Below are 20,824 nucleotides of genomic sequence, written 5' to 3'. Positions count from 1 at the left end.
CTTTTTTAAATATTTTGTTTCATTTATTATGCAAATGAATGAAAAACTGAATACGATGAAAAAGTGCAACTAATTCCAGATTATCGACTATTTTGTCCTGATAAGAAGAGTTTGAAGAAGAAAAATGTGTCGTCTGCTTCTAGCATTAGGTATAAAGATAAGGCCGTAGTAAACTTTTTTGTTTGGATATCTCCTCCTACAAGTATTGGCCAGTCTGTTTGATACTCAATATGCTTTATAATCATGGTATGTTGTCGTTTTACCATGAAAGGTTACTGTAGCCTACTGTTTATTTGATTTTTTTTGCCGAGACTGCGGGAGATCTCGACTCTATCCTAATTTTTTTCAACTGATTTCTTTGAAACTTAATAGGCTTTATAACCCCCTTTATAACCATGATAGATGTTTTGTTTTCCTGAGAGACAGTTTGATTCACATTTTGTTCAAAAGTCATGAAAGCCCTTTGTTTATTTCATTATTTGATTTTTGTCGGGCGATCTGTATTTTTCAACCAATATCTTTGAAACTGGATATAGCCTATAGACTACTTAGAATGTACTAAGTGCTTAGGTTTTGTTTCTCTGAACAGATTTTTTTATTCGACTATATTTACAAGAGTTATTGTATTTTTGTTGTTGTTTATTTCGATATTTCATTTGTGTCCATTTCATTATAGAAATCGCGATCTACGTTTTTTGACCAACTTTTAAGATTGTCTACTGTGCAGTAGGCTTTACAATCATGATACCTCATTACATGAAGTTGTGTTTCACTGTTTGAGTTGGAGACTACTTTCGTAAATTAGGATTACTTGAATTTCTCAAACTGTCAGGAAAGTGAACACTGACTTTGTAGTGAAAGTAAAGTTGAAGGTTAAAGCACTACGTGCCTACTACATGTATCAACCCTATTTCAAGACAGTATACTGTATCACTTGACAGTTGCTCCCCACCGTGGCACTCTTAGAATGGTTAAATTAACTCCATATTAGATAATGGCGCAATACAAATTTCTTAGACATGTTTAGCAATAATGTTATACATGATAAAGTGACAAGAACAGCATGCCTTTATACTGATAATAGTTTGATGTATTATTTAATTTCTGTGCTTTAGGTAAAAATAACTTGCGATTATTGGAGATGAAGAAAAAAATCATCAATTGGGACTAATCATATAATTACAAGCACATGATTTTAAAAATGATGATAAACATTTAAGATTTAGAAAAAAAATCTAGGTTAAAACTGTAATATTCTCTATTTGAATGATTAGTTTAAACAGGTATTCCAGATCGTGTAGACTGAAATGAATGACTGCTAGACCAATTGAGCCTCTCAGGGTTGTTTTTGTGAAATGGCTGGTCTTTGTCAGCATCAGGAAGATGATGAATTAAATCAGGTAATTGAACTCTAACATCCAATCAAATTGTCATTGAATTTAGGTCTATAATTTAAATGCTTTTCAAAATGTTATTTGTTTACATTGTCTTTGTTTATGATGTAAAACTGCACTAAATTTTAAAAAAGTATATAATCCAAAACTTATTATTAAAAGTTGAGAAAAGGGCACATTTATATAAAAACTGGCAGTCAATTTCCAGGTCAGTTAATTTCAGTATTTCTTTCTGAGAGAGCATAGTTGCTGCTTTAATTAATTGTATGTCTTTCCATCCGTTCATCTGTCCATCTTTCCATCTGCTCTTTTCCTGTAAAGAGCATAATATAATATTTGCCCACAGTATGTATATACAAATGTAGTTACACCAAGACGATGTGCAGTGAGCTAGATTCAAGGCCACAACCCCTTTATAAAATTCATAAGGTCAAGATCAAAATCAAAGTCAAAAGACGAAGACATTTAGGTCCAAATTTAAAGGTACACGTTAGGGTCATATTTGGTATCTTTTCACTGATGAACATTTTGTTATAACATCATGAAGCAAGATTTGTCAGACATAAACAAGGAGTCAGCTAATAAAGGTTAAGGTCACTGGATCATTTTGTTATAACATATTATGAAATGAAGTTGGTCAGAATTAAATAAAGAATCAGCTGGCAAAAGGTCAAGGTCATTGCAAGGTCTAGGTTATTTTGGTCAAAAAGTCGAAGAACAAAGGAGTATTGTACCAGTTGGTATTCACTATTGACATTTCAATTACACTTTGCCCATAAATTAATATATGGGAGTGGAATTAAGTAAACAATTGTCTCATCATAGTAAATGTATAATGTATTGTTTACTTCCTTGCAATTGTTTTTTAAGTTCAAATGTCAAACGGTCCCATCGTCATGCAGCGGTAGGTAAAATATCTTCTTGATGATTATGAGGATATATAGTTACATGGCGGAGCCCTAATTGCTGACCTGTCAGGCTGTCAGTGTTCTGATAAATTTATCTTTACATTTGCAGCAATATGAATACCATGGTTTGATTACAAGCATATTCCAGAGCAGAATAAAACAGCCTGATGAAGAAATGGTGAACTGTTTACAGGATGCATTACACAACCTTACAGCACAAGAATCAGAAGAATATAACAAGACTAAAAAGGCACTTGAAAATGACAAAAAAGAAATTGTTTACATGAAGAAATCAGCATCACATGGAAGGGATGTTGATCATTTGCCTGATGAAACAACAGATACAAATCTGAAATGTAGCAACAGCTTCAGAAAACATCCTAAATCAGGACATGTCAGCATTATAATGGACAGATCAAATAGATTTCACCAAGACATTAACATTTCAAATGTGTCAGATGTTGTTCTTTCTATAAATAATTCTGCCACTAGAAATTCATTTCAAAATTTTCAAAATGGAACCGAATGCAGTCATCACAAAACTACAGTTCAAAGTCAACAAATTGATACTAAAGTGATATCATCTAGACGTGAAAGTCTGGACACAATACCGGAATATAATGAAACAACAGAATTTGTGGATCAGATTGAAGCTACATTTAAAGCATCCAGTGATGCTATCGGTGACAATGAGATGAATGATGTTGGTAAGCATATGAAATGCTCTGTCAATACTAATTGTTCTGCTAATGGACATAATAATACTTCTAAACAAAAAGAGGAGGCAGAAAAAAGCACTTCTGAACAAAAAGAGGAGGCAGCAAAAAATGATGATGCCGATGACACTGTAGTGGATCCCAAAAACATTGACATTAAAGAACAAGGTATTTTGAAGGAGGAAGATGATGATGTAAAGTACAAAGTACAAACAGACAGTACTGAAGTGAAGTTGAGGACTGAAGACAGCCCGGACCAATCAAAGGAATTAGAAGGAATAAGCCATAATCCAACTTGTGACAAAATTGAAGGAGTTTCAGAAAATCTCAAGGCAGATGAAGGAAAATGTGTAGATGAAGTTGAAAATGCAATATCAAATACAGACCCTAAAAGAAGGGGAAGCAAAATTAAGGGAAATAAAGAGATTAAAATTTCACAGGAGGAAAGAAAACAGGAACATAAAAGTACAACAGTTCTTAGAATATCTGTCAAAAATGTCAATGATAATTTTGATTCAAATACAGAAAGTGGACTGGAATGTGCAGACTCATCTAAAAGTGATGCTGATGTAATGGGTCCCAAAAACATTGACACTAAAGAACAATGCATTTTGAAGGATGAAGATGATGATGTAAAATTCAAAATACAAAGAGGTGGTGCTGAAGTGTTGTTGAGGGCTGAAGAAAAGAATCAGTCAAAAGAATTAGAAGGAATGAGCCGTACTCCAACTTATGACAAAATTGAAAGAGTTTCTGAAAGTATCAAGACAGATGAAGGAAAATTTGTAGATCAAGTTGAAAATGCAATTTCAAATACAGACCCTAAAAGAAGAGATGAAGAGATTGAAATTTCACAGGAGGAGAGAAACCATGAACATAAAAGTACAACTGTTCTTAGAATTTCTGTCAAAGATGTCAATGATGTTGATTCAAACACAGAAAGCAGACATTTTGTGAAGAATGATATAGAGGAACAGAAATTAGAACAGGACAACAATGATTCGCCAGACCTTTGTGTAGAAGAGAATATTCTTTATGCAGAAGAGTCTGAAAGTAAGGTAAAGTAAAGCTCTATTATTATCTTAGTCTGTCTCACTTGTAAAATAAATAAGATTTTGTATCATTGTCATCAAGTTCTCCCTTCATGGAGATATGACTATTTAATGATATGAATCATTTAATATATATTTGATTAAATTTGAACCTAAATTTACTCCATGCACTCCTACAAGTGTAGTTGCAAACAAGTACTGGAGTTTACCTCAAAACTAGATTGATTTAAATATTTATTTTTTCAAAATACACATGCTTTCAACTATACAGTATAGAATTATATCTTGTATATAGGTAATATAGGGATTTTTGAAAAGAAATTCACAGTACTAGAAAAATCATGGTTGCTAAAACAATAAATATCTTGCATTTTTTCATTAAATCTTTTTAGCCATTTATTAAATTGATTGAAATAGAATAATTTAAAAAATGGCGATTTGATTTTAATAGTTGACAGTTATGACTTTGCAAATGATGAAATGTATTTTTCAGGAGTCTGAGGAAAAGCTGTCTCTGAAAGACTTAGCATTTGGAAATGAGGGCTACAAACATTTCAAACTGTATGCAGAGGTAATATTGATTTTGAGTACATGTTTTGTCTCTAGCTTACTGCTTTGTTTGGTCTCATGCCTGATAAAAAAAAATCACTGTTTTTTAGTGCAATAATCATTAAAGTAAGAAATATACCTTTGATTGAAATTGTTATTAGTATGATTCCAAAAGTGAGATATTTGAGGAAAGAATTGTGGTAAATAACTGATCATGAATGGACTGAACTTACCTTAGGTATGGCCTGGCATCCATTGTCTATCTGTCATTTATTTTTTCCAAAAACGCTACTTATCCTGAAATGTCTTAAAACTATTTTGACAAAATTTTGTTTGCAGCATGATTGGGTGAATGGGTTAAGGACACTCGGTTGGGTATAAAAACATGGTCTGACCAAGGAAATAAAATGTTAAATTTTCATTACATGTGCATCCTGTATTATCAAAATCTAAAATGTTTTGCCATCATTTTTCTGAAATGATACAGATTGACTTTCTGGACTTGTGGGTCTTTTTGAAAATTCAGATTGATCAGAAAATTCAGGTGGATGAGCTGCAGGATGCCAAGGAAGCCTTGAAGGTGAATTATGACTGGAGAATTCAACAAATTGATGAAATAATAAATGTGGCAAAAGGTGAGGTATTATCAGTTAAAAATAAAATGCATATCTAGTCATGATTTCTGAGAGATAAAGACATTTTTCAACTTCTGCATGGGGCTTTTTGGGGCCGCTAATGGGTCCCATTCCCAATTGAAATTATTTCATATTTAAGCCAAATTTCCAAAATTTGTAGTTTACTCCTGAAAAAAAATCTTTCACAATTCACCAATTTTCTTCCCAAAATGAAACAAAAAGGCCCTTTCTCAAACCAGTGAGAAAACGCCCTGGCATGAATCACAACATGGCCTGACATATCACATAGCAAAATATACTTTCTTATTTTTTAAGAGACATTAAAAGTCCACCAAGAAAATTTAATGCCTTAAAAGAAATCCTGGTATGCACTGATTATTATACCTTTATATGCCCTCCTTTTATGAGTTATACCAACATTTGTATTATTCTTACTAATGCCAAAAGGAACAAAGCTAATTAATTGGTGTTTAATTTAATCAAACTTCATGGAACAGGATTTAAATTGTCTTCTGTAAACTATTCTATTTCTAAAAGATCAATTCCTGCATGGATCCCTATGACAGAATTGATTTCAAACCCCACCAACCCATAGATGTGATTTAAATTTGGATCCACCCCACCACATGTAGTTTAATAAAATGCCTTCCCCCCCCTGTCCCATATATGTTTTCCTGGAACAAGTAAATGCAGTCTGTAATTGTTTGTACTTTTGTTAGAGTACTACAAGAATCCAAAGAACAGCAAGGCAATGTCTGAGTGGCATGAACTAAAGAAAACTGTTTCCCTTGACAAGAGGAGTACAGTTAAAAGTAATACAGATATTAAGTTTCATCTTGCATCACTCCATGAGCACAGGACAATTTTTACATACATCCTTATTGCAGTAAGTATTTTTTGCATTATTCATTTATACATGTATATAGACTACTAATTTGAACATTCAATAGGCTAGATAGAACCTGGAACATTCACCTTAAACTTTGATCAGAAGTTTTTATCATTATAGATGTACAGTTTAAGAGTTGCTTACCTATTTACATATACATGTATATGTACCAGGTATCATACATTATATATTGAAGAAATATTTGATACATATCATATTTTCACAATAGACATCTGTTTTCTGCCATAAAAGTATGTTTCCTAGCTGGTTATTTGTTTCCTTAATTTATAATAATTTATAAGTGCTGCTATGTGATTGACCAAACATTGCATTGAAATTGGAGATTGACAGTATTCAATAAGCTAATGAGTCATCATGTCTCTCCGGGTACTAAGAACTGGTCATCACTTTGTACATTTTGTTACGGTACCAGTATACTGTCGAGTCATCATGTCTCTCCGTGTACTAAGAACTGGTCATCACTTTGCACATTCTGTTACGGTACCAGTATACTGTCGAGTCATCATGTCTCTCCGTGTACTAAGAACTGGTCATCACTTTGCACATTCTGTTACGGTACCAGTATACTGTCGAGTCATCATGTCTCTCCGTGTACTAAGAACTGGTCATCACTTTACACATTCTGTTACGGTACCAGTATACTGTCGAGTCATCATGTCTCTCCGGGTACTAAGAACTGGTCATCACTTTGCACATTCTGTTACAGTACCAGTATACTGTCGAGTCATCATGTCTCTCCTGCACTAAGAACTGGTCATCACTTTACACATTCTGTTACGGTACCAGCTATACTGTCGAGTCATCATGTCTCTCCGGGTACTAAGAACTGGTCATCACTTTACACATTCTGTTACGGTACCAGTATTTTAGCCTGTCCAATCTCATTAATGTTATGATTGGCTGCCAAAACATTTTAACACAAAATCAAGTAGCCAAACAGGAATTTCTTTCCCTCTGCACAGATGCAGCTGATATCAGTGGTTGTGACCTGTATACTTGGAAAGCTGACATATATAGGGTTGGAACCTAAGCTGGAGCTTAAAGCCAGGAGTAAAGACATTCATGGGCACAGAGACGGTCCACAAATGGATCCCTCCAAATGTGTGGATAGGACCTTCGGAGCGATATTTAATCAGTAAGAAAAAGAAAATACACCACTCTGAATAAATATACTTCCATTCTGTTTAAATATTAATGGATTTGTGGGTCAGATAAAATCAAGAGAGTTGTATTTGACAAGAGGATTATATTACATATAGTACTGAGAAATGGCAGGTTAATATCATGAAAAATCACACTGATACATATTTACTGGCAAGTTGTAGTGAATATATACAGTAGGAGAGAAAATAATATTTTGCTAGGCCTGGTTAACATATCTGATGTTTTAAAAGATACTTCCAGAGGTTTCTATACCCTCAATGAGTTAAATCTCACTTAAATACTAGATTGTGACAAATTTTCTGCAACACCACAGCTTCGTTCACATCTCGGTTATCTCAGCATGTGATTTAATAGATCTATATGATTAAGTCTGCCACTTTATACCAGTGAACTGAAAACTTTTATCAAGCATGTCAGGTGTTCAAAGATGTTTTATGATTAGATATTGTAGTTGATAAAAGAAAATAACATAAAACCATCAGGTAAAAGAAATAAAGCTTTATGTTTGATGATCTGACTGATATACAGATGTAGATTGGGCAAACATGTTTAAAATCCCTTTTCAGGTTAGAAAAAAATACAAAGCTTCAGTGGTTTCAGTTCCAAGTTGCCTCATCACATCTTCACAACAGATTATTTTCTGTGTAAATATGGCCTCACATATAACCTGAGCTCCTCTTTGTATCTTGTGTAACTCTGTATGAGGAACTGTAACTCATACCTAGGCCTGGTAGTTTTTGGAAATGTAATGATCGAAGCAAAGACATTACCGATAATACAAAGTTTTGAACTACTGCTACAGTATTACATGTACTTATTCCTTTGCAGTAAAAAATACTTTATCTTTGGATTATTTTCTGTTTATTAACCCACAGTAAATAGGGTTGCTAATGAAATTATCATTATTATTCAGAACTTTTTCTGAGGGCTATGTTGTGAAAGAGACATGCCTCATTCCCAATTAAAATTATGAAAAATTCCCAAAATTTGCAGTTCATTCCTGAACAAATCTTTCCCAATTCACCAATTTTTGTCCCAAAATGAGACAAAAATGCCCCCCAAACCGATGAAAAAAGACCTGTTATTAAACAGTATATACCAGCATACAGAATGATCGAGCTGCTTTTACTGCTCAATACATTTGAATTCTTTAATACAATTAAAGATAGTTATAGATGTCAAAGATATATTGCCACTGGAAAGAGTGACTCTGCCAAGGAAAAGTTTGTTTTGGTTAAAAGAAAAAAAATTGGAATGATGATGATGATGACGACAACTTGTTTATGCAGGATTATGTTAACTTTTATGTATGATTATGCCTGATTATGATGGTAACGAGGAAGATGCTGATGTGGAAGGCAATATGGATGATGATGACAAGGATTAATGATTTATTTGTAGGGTTGGAGGTTACATTAGACAGGGTCATGTAATATTGAAGGCTTGGATATATTTGCAGATGTTGGATATCAAATGGAATAAACATTAACAGCATTAATGAAATCGAATCATACAATAATATTTTGTGTTTTTTGTGTACATAAGATTCTGTTTTGAAATAAGTGGACTATTGTTAAGAAATCCTCTGCAAACTGAAACCATTCAATAAAGGTGAAATGATGTTTAGAAATACAGGCAGTTAGGATATGGAATATATGTTTCTAGGTATGGAAGCTCTGTATGCCCTGTGTTTATAAGAAAAGACTTTGGTAGTAATATATATAAACGTATTTGAAAAAGGTATTGGAGCTTTATATACCCGATGTATTAGAGAAGACTTCGGATGAGAGAAGACATCTTTAACAATTCATATTTGAAATAGGTATTGGAGCTCCGTACATTGCCCTGTGTATGGGAGAAGACTTTTGTAACAATATACGTGTATACATGTATATACATGTATATTTGAAATATGTTTCTAGGTATTGGAGCTCTATATGCCCCATGTATGAGAGAAGACTTTGATATCCAGATAGACTTTGGTAAAGATGGATACAGTAAAACCAGCATACTTGGTTGCTGTGAAGTTGCCAGAAGAAATGTTGCAGGAACAACAACTCAATCAGAGTGTGGAAATAACACCAATGGTAAAACTTTGATAACTTTTTACTGCAAATGTTAGAATTTTTGATAGATTTGTTTCATTAAAGCTAACCATTTAAAATGAATTCGACAGACTCTTGTATGTTTACTGTTTGTTAATGTAGGTATTGAACTTATATGATCTTCATTATGTACGTACCAATCAGTACTTAAGCAAATTAATAAATGCATGGTTTTCAAGTTACATGTACCAGGTACTTACTTAAGGGAATATGACGAAGTCAGGAAAAAATGAAGTGGTTGTCATGAAAATTGACATGAGTGATCTTTGTGCCATCATTTGCTTTGTTGCAAAATTAAACTACTATGCATGCTAATTTTCTCGATATCTACATGTATAAACGTTTTGGAGAAATTATGCAATTTTTCAAAAGAGCGATTATTTCAGAATAAATGCCACAATTTTCTTTAAATGTTAAATGATTAAAGACAGAATCCTATTTTAGTTGAGAAACTATACCTATAAATAAAGATCTTACCGGTATTTGTGGCGTCATTAGCTCACCTGCCCGAAGGGCAAGTGAGCTTATGCCATGGTGCGGCGTGCCACAATTTTCTTTAAATGTTAAATGATTAAAGACAGAATCCTATTTTAGTTGAGAAACTATACCTATAAATAAAGATCTTACCGGTATTTGTGGCGTCATTAGCTCACCTGCCCGAAGGGCAAGTGAGCTTATGCCATGGTGCGCCGTCCGGCGTCAACTTTTTCATTTAAACAACTTCTTCTCAATAACCAAGAGGCTCAGGAACTTCATATTGGGCCTGTAACATGCTGGGGTGAAGGGCTACCAAGTTTGTTCAAAGAAATGACCTTGACCTTCATTCAAGGTCACAGAGGTGAAATAGGCTATAATCTTCAAACGACTTCTTCTCAATAACCAAGAGGCCCAGGGACTTGATATTAGGCCTGTAGCATGCTGGGATCAAGGGCTACCAAGTTTGTTCAAAGAAATGACCTTGACCTTCATTCAAGGTCACATGGGGCAAATATGCTGTAGTCTTCAAACAACTTCTTCTCAATAACCAAGAGGCCCAGGGACTTGATATTGGGCCTGTAGCATGCTTGGTTGAAGGGCTACCAATTTTGTTCAAAGAAATGACCTTGACCTTCATTCAAGGTCACATGGGTGAAATAGGCTATAATCTTCAAACAACTTCTTCGCAATAACCAAGAGGCCCAGGGACTTGATATTGGGCCTGTAGCATGCTGGGGTGAAGGGCTACCAAGTTTGTTCAAAGAAATGACCTTGACCTTCATTCAAGGTCACATGGGTGAAATAGGCTATAATCTTCAAACAACTTTTTCGCAATAACCAAGAGGCCCAGGGACTTGATATTGGGCCTGTATCATGCTGGGGTGAAGGGCTACCAAGTGTGTTCAAAGAAATGACCTTGACCTTCATTCAAGGTCACAGAGGTGAAATAGGCTTTAATCTTCAAACGACTTCTTCTCAATAACCAAGAGGCCCAGGGACTTGATATTAGGCCTGTAGCATGCTGGGATCAAGGGCTACCAAGTTTGTTCAAAGAAATGACCTTGACCTTCATTCAAGGTCACATGGGGCAAATAGGCTGTAATCTTCAAACAACTTCTTCGCAATAACCAAGAGGCCCAGGGACTTGATATTGGGCCTGTAGCATGCTGGGGTGAAGGGCTACCAAGTTTGTTCAAAGAAATGACCTTGACCTTCATTCAAGGTCACATGGGTGAAATAGGCTATAATCTTCAAACAACTTCTTCGCAATAACCAAGAGGCCCAGGGACTTGATATTTGGCCTGTAGCATGCTGGGTTGAAGGGCTACCAAGTTTGTTCAAAGAAATGACCTTGACCTTCATTCAAGGTCACAGAGGTGAAATAGGCTTTAATCTTCAAACGACTTCTTCTCAATAACCAAGAGGCCCAGGGACTTGATATTAGGCCTGTAGCATGCTGGGATCAAGGGCTACCAAGTTTGTTCAAAGAAATGACCTTGACCTTCATTCAAGGTCACATGGGGCAAATAGGCTGTAATCTTCAAACAACTTCTTCTCAATAACCAAGAGGCCCAGGGACTTGATATTGGGCCTGTAGCATGCTGAGGTGAAGGGCTACCAAGTTTGTTCAAATAAATGACCTTGACCTTCATTCAAGGTCACAGAGGTGAAATAGGCTATAATCTTCAAATGACTTCTTCTCAATAACCAAGAGGCCCAGGGACTTGATATTAGGCCTGTAGCATGCTGAGATCAAGGGCTACCAAGTTTGTTCAAAGAAATGACCTTGACCTTCATTCAAGGTCACATGGGGCAAATATGCTGTAATCTTCAAACAACTTCTTCTCAATAACCAAGTGGCTCAGGGACTTGATATTGGGCCTGTAGCATGCTTGGGTGAAGGGCTACCAAGTTTGTTAAAATTAATGACCTTGACCTTCATTCAAGGTCACATGGGTCAAATAGGCTATAATCTTCAAACAACGTCTTCTCAATAACCAAGAGGCCCAGGGACTTGATATTAGGCCTGTAGCATGCTGGGGTGAAGGGCTACCAAGTTTGTTCAAATAAATGACCTTGACCTTCATTCAAGGTCACAGAGGTGAAATAGGCTATAATCTTCAAATGACTTCTTCTCAATAACCAAGAAGCCCAGGGACTGGATATTGGGCCTATAGCATGCTAGGGTGAAGGGCTACAAAGTTTGTTCAAATAAATGACCTTGACCTTCATTCAAGGTCACATGGGTCAAATAGGCTATAATCTTCAAATGACTTCTTCTCAATAACCAAGAGGCCCAGGGACTTGATATTGGGCCTGTAGCATGCTGGGGTGAAGGGCTACCAAGTTTGTTCAAATAAATGACCTTGACCTTCATTCAAGGTCACAAGGGTCAAATAGGCTATAATCTTCAAACGACTTCTTCTCAATAACCAAGAGGCCCAGGGACTTGGTATTGGGCCTGTAGCATGCTGGGGTGAAGGGCTACCAAGTTTGTTCAAATAAATGACCTTGACCTTCATTCAAGGTCACAAGGGTCAAATAGGCTATAATCTTCAAACGACTTCTTCTCAATAACCAAGAGGCCCAGGGACTTGGTATTGGGCCTGTAGCATGCTGGGGTGAAGGGCTATCAATTTTGTTCAAATAAATTACCTTGACCTACATTCAAGGTCACAGGGGTGAAATCGGCTTTAATCTGTAAACAATAATTTTGCGATAGCCAAGAGCCTCCAAGACCTGATATTAGGCCAATAGAATGCTGGAATGAAGGACTAGAAAATTTTTAATATGAATAAAACTAGCTTACAATGATATTTGAATAAAGAGGTAATCAACATAGTATCTTTCGAAATGACCTCAATCAACTTCAAAGTTGCTGTAAAGCCAGGTGAGCGATACAGGCCCATTGGGCCTCTTGTTATTTTACCAACTATGGAAATTTTAACATTTTCTTCTCAAAAAACTACTGAAATGATATAACCTTTCTTGCAGTGATAGGTTATGATGAATATTAGATTAAGGAAGAACAAACATATTAGCTCACTATGAAAAAAATACAATACATTGTCGTTTTTCTATTTATCACATAAGGAGGAGTTATCTCCTCTTTATATTTCATCGGGCTCTGTTGTTTTCCTGGTGTCACAGACCAACATGGCTCCTGTCAATAAACATATGCTTAGGAACTGTACTCAGATGTAGGTCTGATGTTCTATTTGAAATCTTTGTCTTGGGAGATAGCAGTTTATGTGTGTTTCATGTCCAATTAGCCACAGGAATAAATATTCTGAGTGACAACCTTCAATACATGTATAGATTTATTATCTCAATTGTAAGTTCTGGTTATTGGTCGGGGACTGTACCCCATAAGACCTTATTTACTCTTATAGAATAATCACTGTTTCAGGAGTAGGAGTTTGGAAAGAAGGTGTTGTGTGTAGTAAGCGGCCATCAGGACAGAATTCTGTGGGTCATGTCTTGAAGCCCTGTTGTACAGGACTCCGAGGCCAGTGTCAGTTGTTGTCACACGAACACTGTCAGTTTCTGGAAGGCACCTTTCATGTGTATGGACCAGAACACTGTAGCCAGGTATAAAAACTATCCCTTCCTATGGTAGTGCCATTTAACATTCTTTAAAAAAAAAACAGTTTTCTTTTTTTAATTTTCAAGGTGAAAAAGTGATGTTTTGTTGAATAAAAAATGACACCTTTTTGGTTTTTTGCCTTGAAAAAGCAAAAATGGCCCTAATCAACCAATATATTATACATTGACTTGTTTTATTATAACTGAAGTGAAAGGGCTAAAATTTTGAGTGAAAGCCACCTCAGGTATTTCAAAGATGTTTTTAATGGAACAAAAATTATGTTAGTATATTTACTCTCTACAGTGCTGAATGTTAATTCAGACACTGTCATGTATTTGTTACCCTGCAAAAATACAAACTGCTTTGTACCCGGGGCTGCGATAGCTCAGTTGATTAGAATGCCGGCCGCAGAACCTCAGTTGAAGGTGCATGGTTTGACACTTCCTAATTGTGGTGGTTTGTGTGTCTCAGGAAGCTGAGAAACAGACTGGTCTGTGTTGTCATGGTTGTATCCTAGGACAAGACATTTTACCTCAACTTCTGTGGATGGCCTGTGATCAGCCTCCCAAATGTTGTTCAGTAAGATTGTTGGGTAGTCACCAACTATTACAAGGAGACCCAGCCTCAACATAACCATGATTGATCACAGGACAATGAACCCAACAAACAAACAAACAAACAAACAAACATAGCTAGTGTACCAATTATAAACCAGAGGTTCCAGGTTCTATAACCCTGAGCAAAGGCATTGAAAATAAATACCCTTAACTTTCATCTTCATGTTTTTTGCTATCTTCAGGCTTGAGTTAAACTGATTACTGGGTAATGGTCTATTGAGTCCATTTATGTTTTTGTTAGATTTGATAGGCATTTCAGTAATATATATATATATAATGTAAAAGTCAATTGTAATTTATATGTATGTTGAAGGTGAATTGCCTAAGCTCAGTTTGTGGGATGGGAGGCTTAGAGGCTGACTCTGCACGACCATGGCTCCCTAGGGAGCCTATCCAGTGGTGGAGACTACCCCTGTCTTTAGTCTATCACCATGGAGTGATTCATGCTGTCCTTGTGAGCCTTGCTCAACTTCTACTTTTCCGGAAGATAGAACAGACTCTTGGCTGGCTTCGACTCATTATTTTATATCTTATGACAGGGTTAGGTGGACTTCTGGTAAGTCACTCTGAGAACATGGAAGAACTTTTTCCTTAGGTTATAATTACCATTATAATAAAAACAATTGCATCTTCATTAGAGCTAAGTATTCTGTGAATTTTCATTTTTTCCATTGGACTGCCGGGTGTATTTTGGGAATTGCTATATTTATCACTAGTTTTTCCCCCCGAGAGATAAAACTGACCACAGTGGACTTTGGCTGAAGTTAATCTCATTATCAACTACATGAACTTTCATAAGGAGTGGTTTATTTTGTGACCTGTCTGTTATCAAAGGTATTATTTGACTAGATTTTCTCACATCATACACAGATTTGTCTCCGTTATGATTTCACTGCCAGTGCCTAGGCATGACAGATAGCACATGTTAACAATTCAGTCACGTTACATCAACAATGTATTGCATTGCAATATTTCTTATGTATTTAAACTACTGGACCCTGCTAAAATAAAAAAGTATGATGGGAGAAAAATGATCATCCCCTACCTTGGAACATGAAAGAAATCTACCACACACCCTCAAGGTAGAAGAATCCATAATGTAGTCCCTTAAAACATGATCAACATGTAAAATATACAAATATGTTAAGCACTGCAATTTATTAAGGTTCCAAAAATATTATTTTGGATATACATGTATTCCTTGGAAGTTTTGTTAAGGTAATAGTTTGTTGTATGATTTTAATTAGGGCACTTAGAATCTGATACGCTCTGATACTCCTTCATTGTTATAATGTTTCAACAATTCATTTTTCAGTTGTGATCTGTAATAAGTAAAAACTTTTTAAAAAATCTATACATGTAGCAACAAGGTGAGCTATAGCATACCAAGGCATCTGTACATCAACAATTTCTTCAAATGACTTCTTAACTGCTGGTCTGAAATTTAACTTACTTTGATTAGAAGCATGATCCCTAGATGTTGGGGATTTAAAATTGTACAAATTGTTTGGCTGACCCTTTGGTGGAAGAGTAGTGTAGCCAAAAGGGATCAGTTGAGTTATATTGCTTAAATAACTTCTTCTCTAGAACTATAAGCAATGAATATCACTAATATTTGACTGGTAGCATCTCCAGGTATTCAAGATTGTACAAATGGCGGGACTGACAGACCCTTTGAGCTGAAGGGTGGGGCAAAAAAGGGGCATTTTGGCTATATTGTTATAAACAACTTCTTTTCTGGAACTACATTAGGCAATGCATATAGAATGTAACTCATATTTGACTGATAGCATCCCTAGGTTGAAGGGATTCAAAATTATACAAATGATGGGACTGACTCCCTGGGGTTGAGAGGCTGGGCTGATATGTTGGGCCCAATCAGGGAATATAGCACATTTTTAAAATCCCTTTTCTCTAGGAATGATGCGATTTTGTCAAAATTTGGTGTAAAGCATCCTTAAAGAATAGAGATTAAAATTTGGATAAAAGGTTGGTCTGCCCAATAATTATGAAAACAATGATTTGACTTTGTTCTGTATTACTATTTCAGACTGCTGCTATATTTAGTCCCTACATACCACATGTAGGTGGCACAGCGACAGTGTTTGGAATGGCTGGATTGATCACAGCTGAACTGGTACATTACTGGCATCTTGTCAGAAATCCTGCTGTGGAATTGACCAAGATCTGTGGACTTCTTGTCATATTCTTGATGTGTGGTACCCTTCCTTACATTGATAATTACAGCATCATATCCGGATTCCTCTTGGGATTCTTCTGCTCTGTATTATTTCTACCTTTCTTGTCCTTCACAAAGCAGCAGAAGCATTGCCGCATCATCCTTCTATGTCTTTGTGGACCCTTCATATTTCTGGTGTATTTTTTCTTGTTTTACATTTTTTATAAAGTACAGACATTTGAAGAATGCTACGGATGTAAATTATTTAACTGTGTTCCATACAAAGAAACAATGTGTGACCCCTCATTGTGGGACGATGAATGACACGTATAAAAAAATGTGTATAATGAAATAACATTAAAACATGTTTATAAGAGACACTCTTGATATTTTGGATTTCTTGAAACAGAAACATATGATATTTTCAATTTGACTAAGGCACAGGATTTCCAAAAGGAATATTAAATATGTTCATCAGTGTTAAACCTTTCATCGTTTTAACACACAGTTTATTTCTTTAACTGTTGTACTGGCCATCAGTCTATAGGAATTATATGTTCCATACCATACTAATGACGGTGTGGTAAAAGATGCCAAAGTCATAAAGAAGTAGCATTGATTGTCCTAAAAAAATGATATGATATGTCAGTTCGCTGTTTATGAAATATAGAGGCAGAACATACATGTATCTACAGGGCAGGAAAAAGTCTGGGTCCATTTGGCCTGGCCAGTAGATTTGGTCAGGGGGCAAGCAAACACTGGTGACTACAGGCCCGATTGCGAAGTGCATTTCACATAATTTTTATCTTTTCCCTAGAGTAATTTCAGATACTACTAATTCAGCTAGTTTATTTGGACCACTATGTTTTACATTTGGCCAAGTACTTTCAGATCCCAAACCTGCCTGAAGGACCAGTGATTATAAAATTAGTTTTCCTGTCCTGATCTAATACTTATATAGAACAATAAAATGATATCAAATACATACATGTACTAACCAACTGAATTGTGTTCTATACTACACCACATCTTTAATGACCAAAAAAGACCAAACTAGTTATTTTCCCATTAAAGTATTGTTGAAATTAATTAATGGCCTTAACAGATACATGTACTTGCATTTTTTAAAAGGTCCCAATTTTGACTACAAGATTTATTCTTTTTCATCTATCTGCAGCTTTAGAAACCGTGCATAGTAAGTGTTGTCCATCTAGTATTCCCAAATTGTGTAGGGTGTATATATAGCCAATAATTATGCCCCGACATGAAATGGGGGGGGGGGAATATTTAGTGTTCGCCATATCATGTCTGTTCCATCTCATCCTGTCCCGTCCCGTCCCGTCCCATCCCGTCCCGATGTAATGTAACAACTAATCAATTATTAGTATACTTCTGACATTGTTGTGTTTCCGTAATTAAGTGGCAGCATGGGGATTTATGTCTTGCAGACATTTTCTAGTGTTTTTCGTTATTAAGGACACATTAGCATTGTATCTGATGAAAGTGAAATTGAAGCATTTAACAAGGGATTTTTTACATTGCCTGATAAATGCGTCCTCATGTGAACACAGATATTGACAGATATTCTCCTTTTAAATAATTTCGATAACACTTCATTGGTTCTTAAGTTCTGTGGCTATTGAAAAACAATTGTAGGCAGAATGTTCATTGTGATCAATTTGTGATTTAATTGTATCACGGAAGAATGATAATCAAACATACATTAAAATAGTGTCATACAATTTGCTACAGCCATTCATTGGGGGTATTTAAAAAAAGTATTCCCATTGCCATAATAATTTTTGTTTGCCTTTTATGAATTTCAATAAAATGGAGGAGACTGGAAATATATCTTAGAATATACGTATTATAATATATTAGTTTTTAAATAATTTTTTTTTTCATTTTTCATTTTTGCTTGGGTTTCATCAGGATTAATATCTATAGAAAAGAACGCAAATAGTCATGGAATTTATATCACTTGGAAGTGTGAGGTTCTCATTTTCATTTATTTGGATTTTTCTTGGTTTCTTATTTTTAAGGTGAGTAAGTGGTTAATTGTAGATGGTCAGTTTAGTGGTAGTAGGGAAGTGGCCTCTAATTAGCCTTGGCGACTGTGAAGATCAGAGATAAGGTTTAAAGTAGTAATTGATAGAGTTAACACCAGTGGAGGTTGTTTAAGCCTGTAGTGTAATTATTAGGTCTTAAGTATGTTAGATGTGAATAGTTGTCAGTTCCTTCTGGGGATGATATATTGTACCTTGGTGGTCATTCTCAGAGGCTGGTGTGTATATATTATCAGAGGCTGGGTTAGGTCCGTATGGGTGGTTTATAAATAGACTCGTGGTCAGTCTCCAGGACTGGTATATGCGTAGCCGCCTGGTCAGTCTCCAGGACTGGTTTATAAATAGGTATGCGATCATCCAGGGGGGCGGGGCTACATTGAAATAGATTCTCAGCTCTGGTATATAAATAGGTATGTGGTCATTGGGTGGACTGCCTTAAAATAGCTTCCCAGGCTGTGGTATAAATAGGTATGTGGTCATTGGGTGGACTGCCTTAAAATAGATATGCATGCTGAGGTATAAATAGGTATGAGGTTATGATCTGTTTATAGTCGGTTCCTAGAGGTTGTATATTTAGAACTTGACCATGATGTCATTCTTTTATTAGACTGTGTTGGTGTTTAAGTTTAGCATCTATTGTGTAGTGGGGTTAAGTAAGGGATGTCACTGGTCAAGAATAGTTTGCTGGCCATATATAAAGGGCTGTTAACTTAGAGCAGGGGCTTTTTGGACATCGAGTGGTTAGAGGAGTTTTCAGAGTGAGTCTGGAACAAGGAGTTAGTTTTAGAGAGTTTTTAGGGCTAGTGTTTGGAGTTGGTCTTATTAACAGAGAGACTTTGGATTTTATTATCTTAGTTTAGATAGAGAGTATAGAAATGTGTAGAGTAGTTTAGTTTATGGTTTTGAGTCATAATTTAGTGATATGTAGTTAGGAACTTTACAGAACCTTTTATTGTGCAATTATTTTCTTCATCTTGGTTACTTCTAAAAGGAATTGGAGTGGATTTTATTTAGATACTGCTGGAATTTATTCAACTTCAGGCTTTCTTATTTACTTTGTGAATTATTTGTGAATTTATACGTTCTACTCCTGGAGTATATATTGGATTGGAATTTGATATATCTTGATTGGCAAGTACTTTGAATGAAAGGCATATCTTAATAAAACTGAAGGAATTTTATATACTTGTGTATGTTTTGTTTTGAATTTCATCGATTAACATAACGATGTGGTGTCAGAAGAAATAAAAGTGTTAGGGGGAAAAACCTAACAAATTGGTGTCAGAAGTGGGATACAAACTTTAACACGTGCAATCGGAAATGGAATACAGCCAGTAACAAGTTAATCCAGATTTCGAGCGACAGACTTGACATGTTTAAGTAAAATGTCTTGCTTATGCGGAATTATTTTGGAACTTTTAATTATTTATCTGATATGTGGACAACATGAATGTCTGTTTGTGTTATATGCGGACGATGTGTGTATTTCGTGTGTAACACCTGAACTCAGTTGTAAAATTGGTTCCATGAATTTGATGTTTGCTTCAAGGTATTGTTTTGTTTTATACAACTTAAAACAGTGGGATCCTGGAAAATATACCATGAACTACAGAATGCCTGTCATCGCCTAACGACTAGAACATAGAACGGACATCCGGTAATAAAATTAATGTATTGTTGATATGTTAGAATAACTTGTGATTCGATTGTGCAAAGATCATTTACTTGGAAAATGTTATCGGAATGTCAGAACACTGTCCATTCATGAGAGACTGTTTTGATGAGATTTCGGAACAGTGCAGTGACAGAGTCAAGTTGGAAATACACATTGTCCGGTTGTCTTAGTGAGATGGTTTTAATGGGATTTTAAAACGAGATATCGCTGGAAAAGAAACTAGGAAATGTTCCGTTATTGTCCAATTGTGTCATATTTTGATGGGATTTCAAAATAGCTAAGGCCTTGGAAGTGTTTGACATTGCTTGTATTAGTTAATCGAAGGTATACATTCTAAGCTGTGATATTTTGATTATCATATTTGTGTTCGACAGCTGGACGGAATATGGTGATGAACAATCTTGTGTTTTCATGGAATCTGATAACATAAGTCTCATTGGTTCACGTAGGTGAGGTGTTCATCAGCTAGATTCACGAATAACAATGGTTATCAACAGAATGTATAAAAAGAACTGGAGTGGGAGTCTACTCTTGGCAGGAGATCACCAGGAATACAGTCATAGATGGATTGTTTGGTGTTATCGACAATTATGGATAGTAATTGCTCGAGATATAGATAGGTGTTTATAATTTGGGAGAAATTATTGAACATGTAGAGAAAGTAGCAATATGGAGAAGGTGTTTTGATTGATAATGTCCTGTGTAAATCGGATTTTGAAAACTGACAATTTTGGATTTATTGAGAAGATAACTGTGAGTGTAATGTTGGTGACTGGATGTTTAGTTATAAT

General features: G+C 35.5%; 1 protein-coding gene across 1 annotated transcript; it reads left to right on the top strand.

Annotated features, from left to right (window-relative positions):
- The first annotated feature begins 99 nt into the window (after nucleotides 1-99).
- LOC117339379 lies at nucleotides 100-17,548 on the top strand. The gene is given in 12 exon segments (XM_033900939.1): nucleotides 100-149; nucleotides 1,275-1,400; nucleotides 2,412-4,076; nucleotides 4,564-4,641; nucleotides 5,146-5,254; nucleotides 5,974-6,140; nucleotides 7,127-7,201; nucleotides 7,203-7,299; nucleotides 9,251-9,415; nucleotides 13,320-13,501; nucleotides 14,427-14,669; nucleotides 16,164-17,548. Coding segments are annotated over 11 exon segments (3,279 nt in total). The 5' UTR covers nucleotides 100-149; nucleotides 1,275-1,355; the 3' UTR covers nucleotides 16,617-17,548.
- Nucleotides 17,549-20,824: the final 3,276 nt, after the last annotated feature.

Source organism: Pecten maximus, chromosome 12 (genome assembly GCF_902652985.1).
Source record: "Pecten maximus chromosome 12, xPecMax1.1, whole genome shotgun sequence".
Classification (NCBI taxonomy): Eukaryota; Metazoa; Mollusca; class Bivalvia; order Pectinida; family Pectinidae; genus Pecten; species Pecten maximus.
Note: the sequence above shows the minus strand (reverse complement) of the source record. Positions and strands in the feature narration are given on the sequence as shown.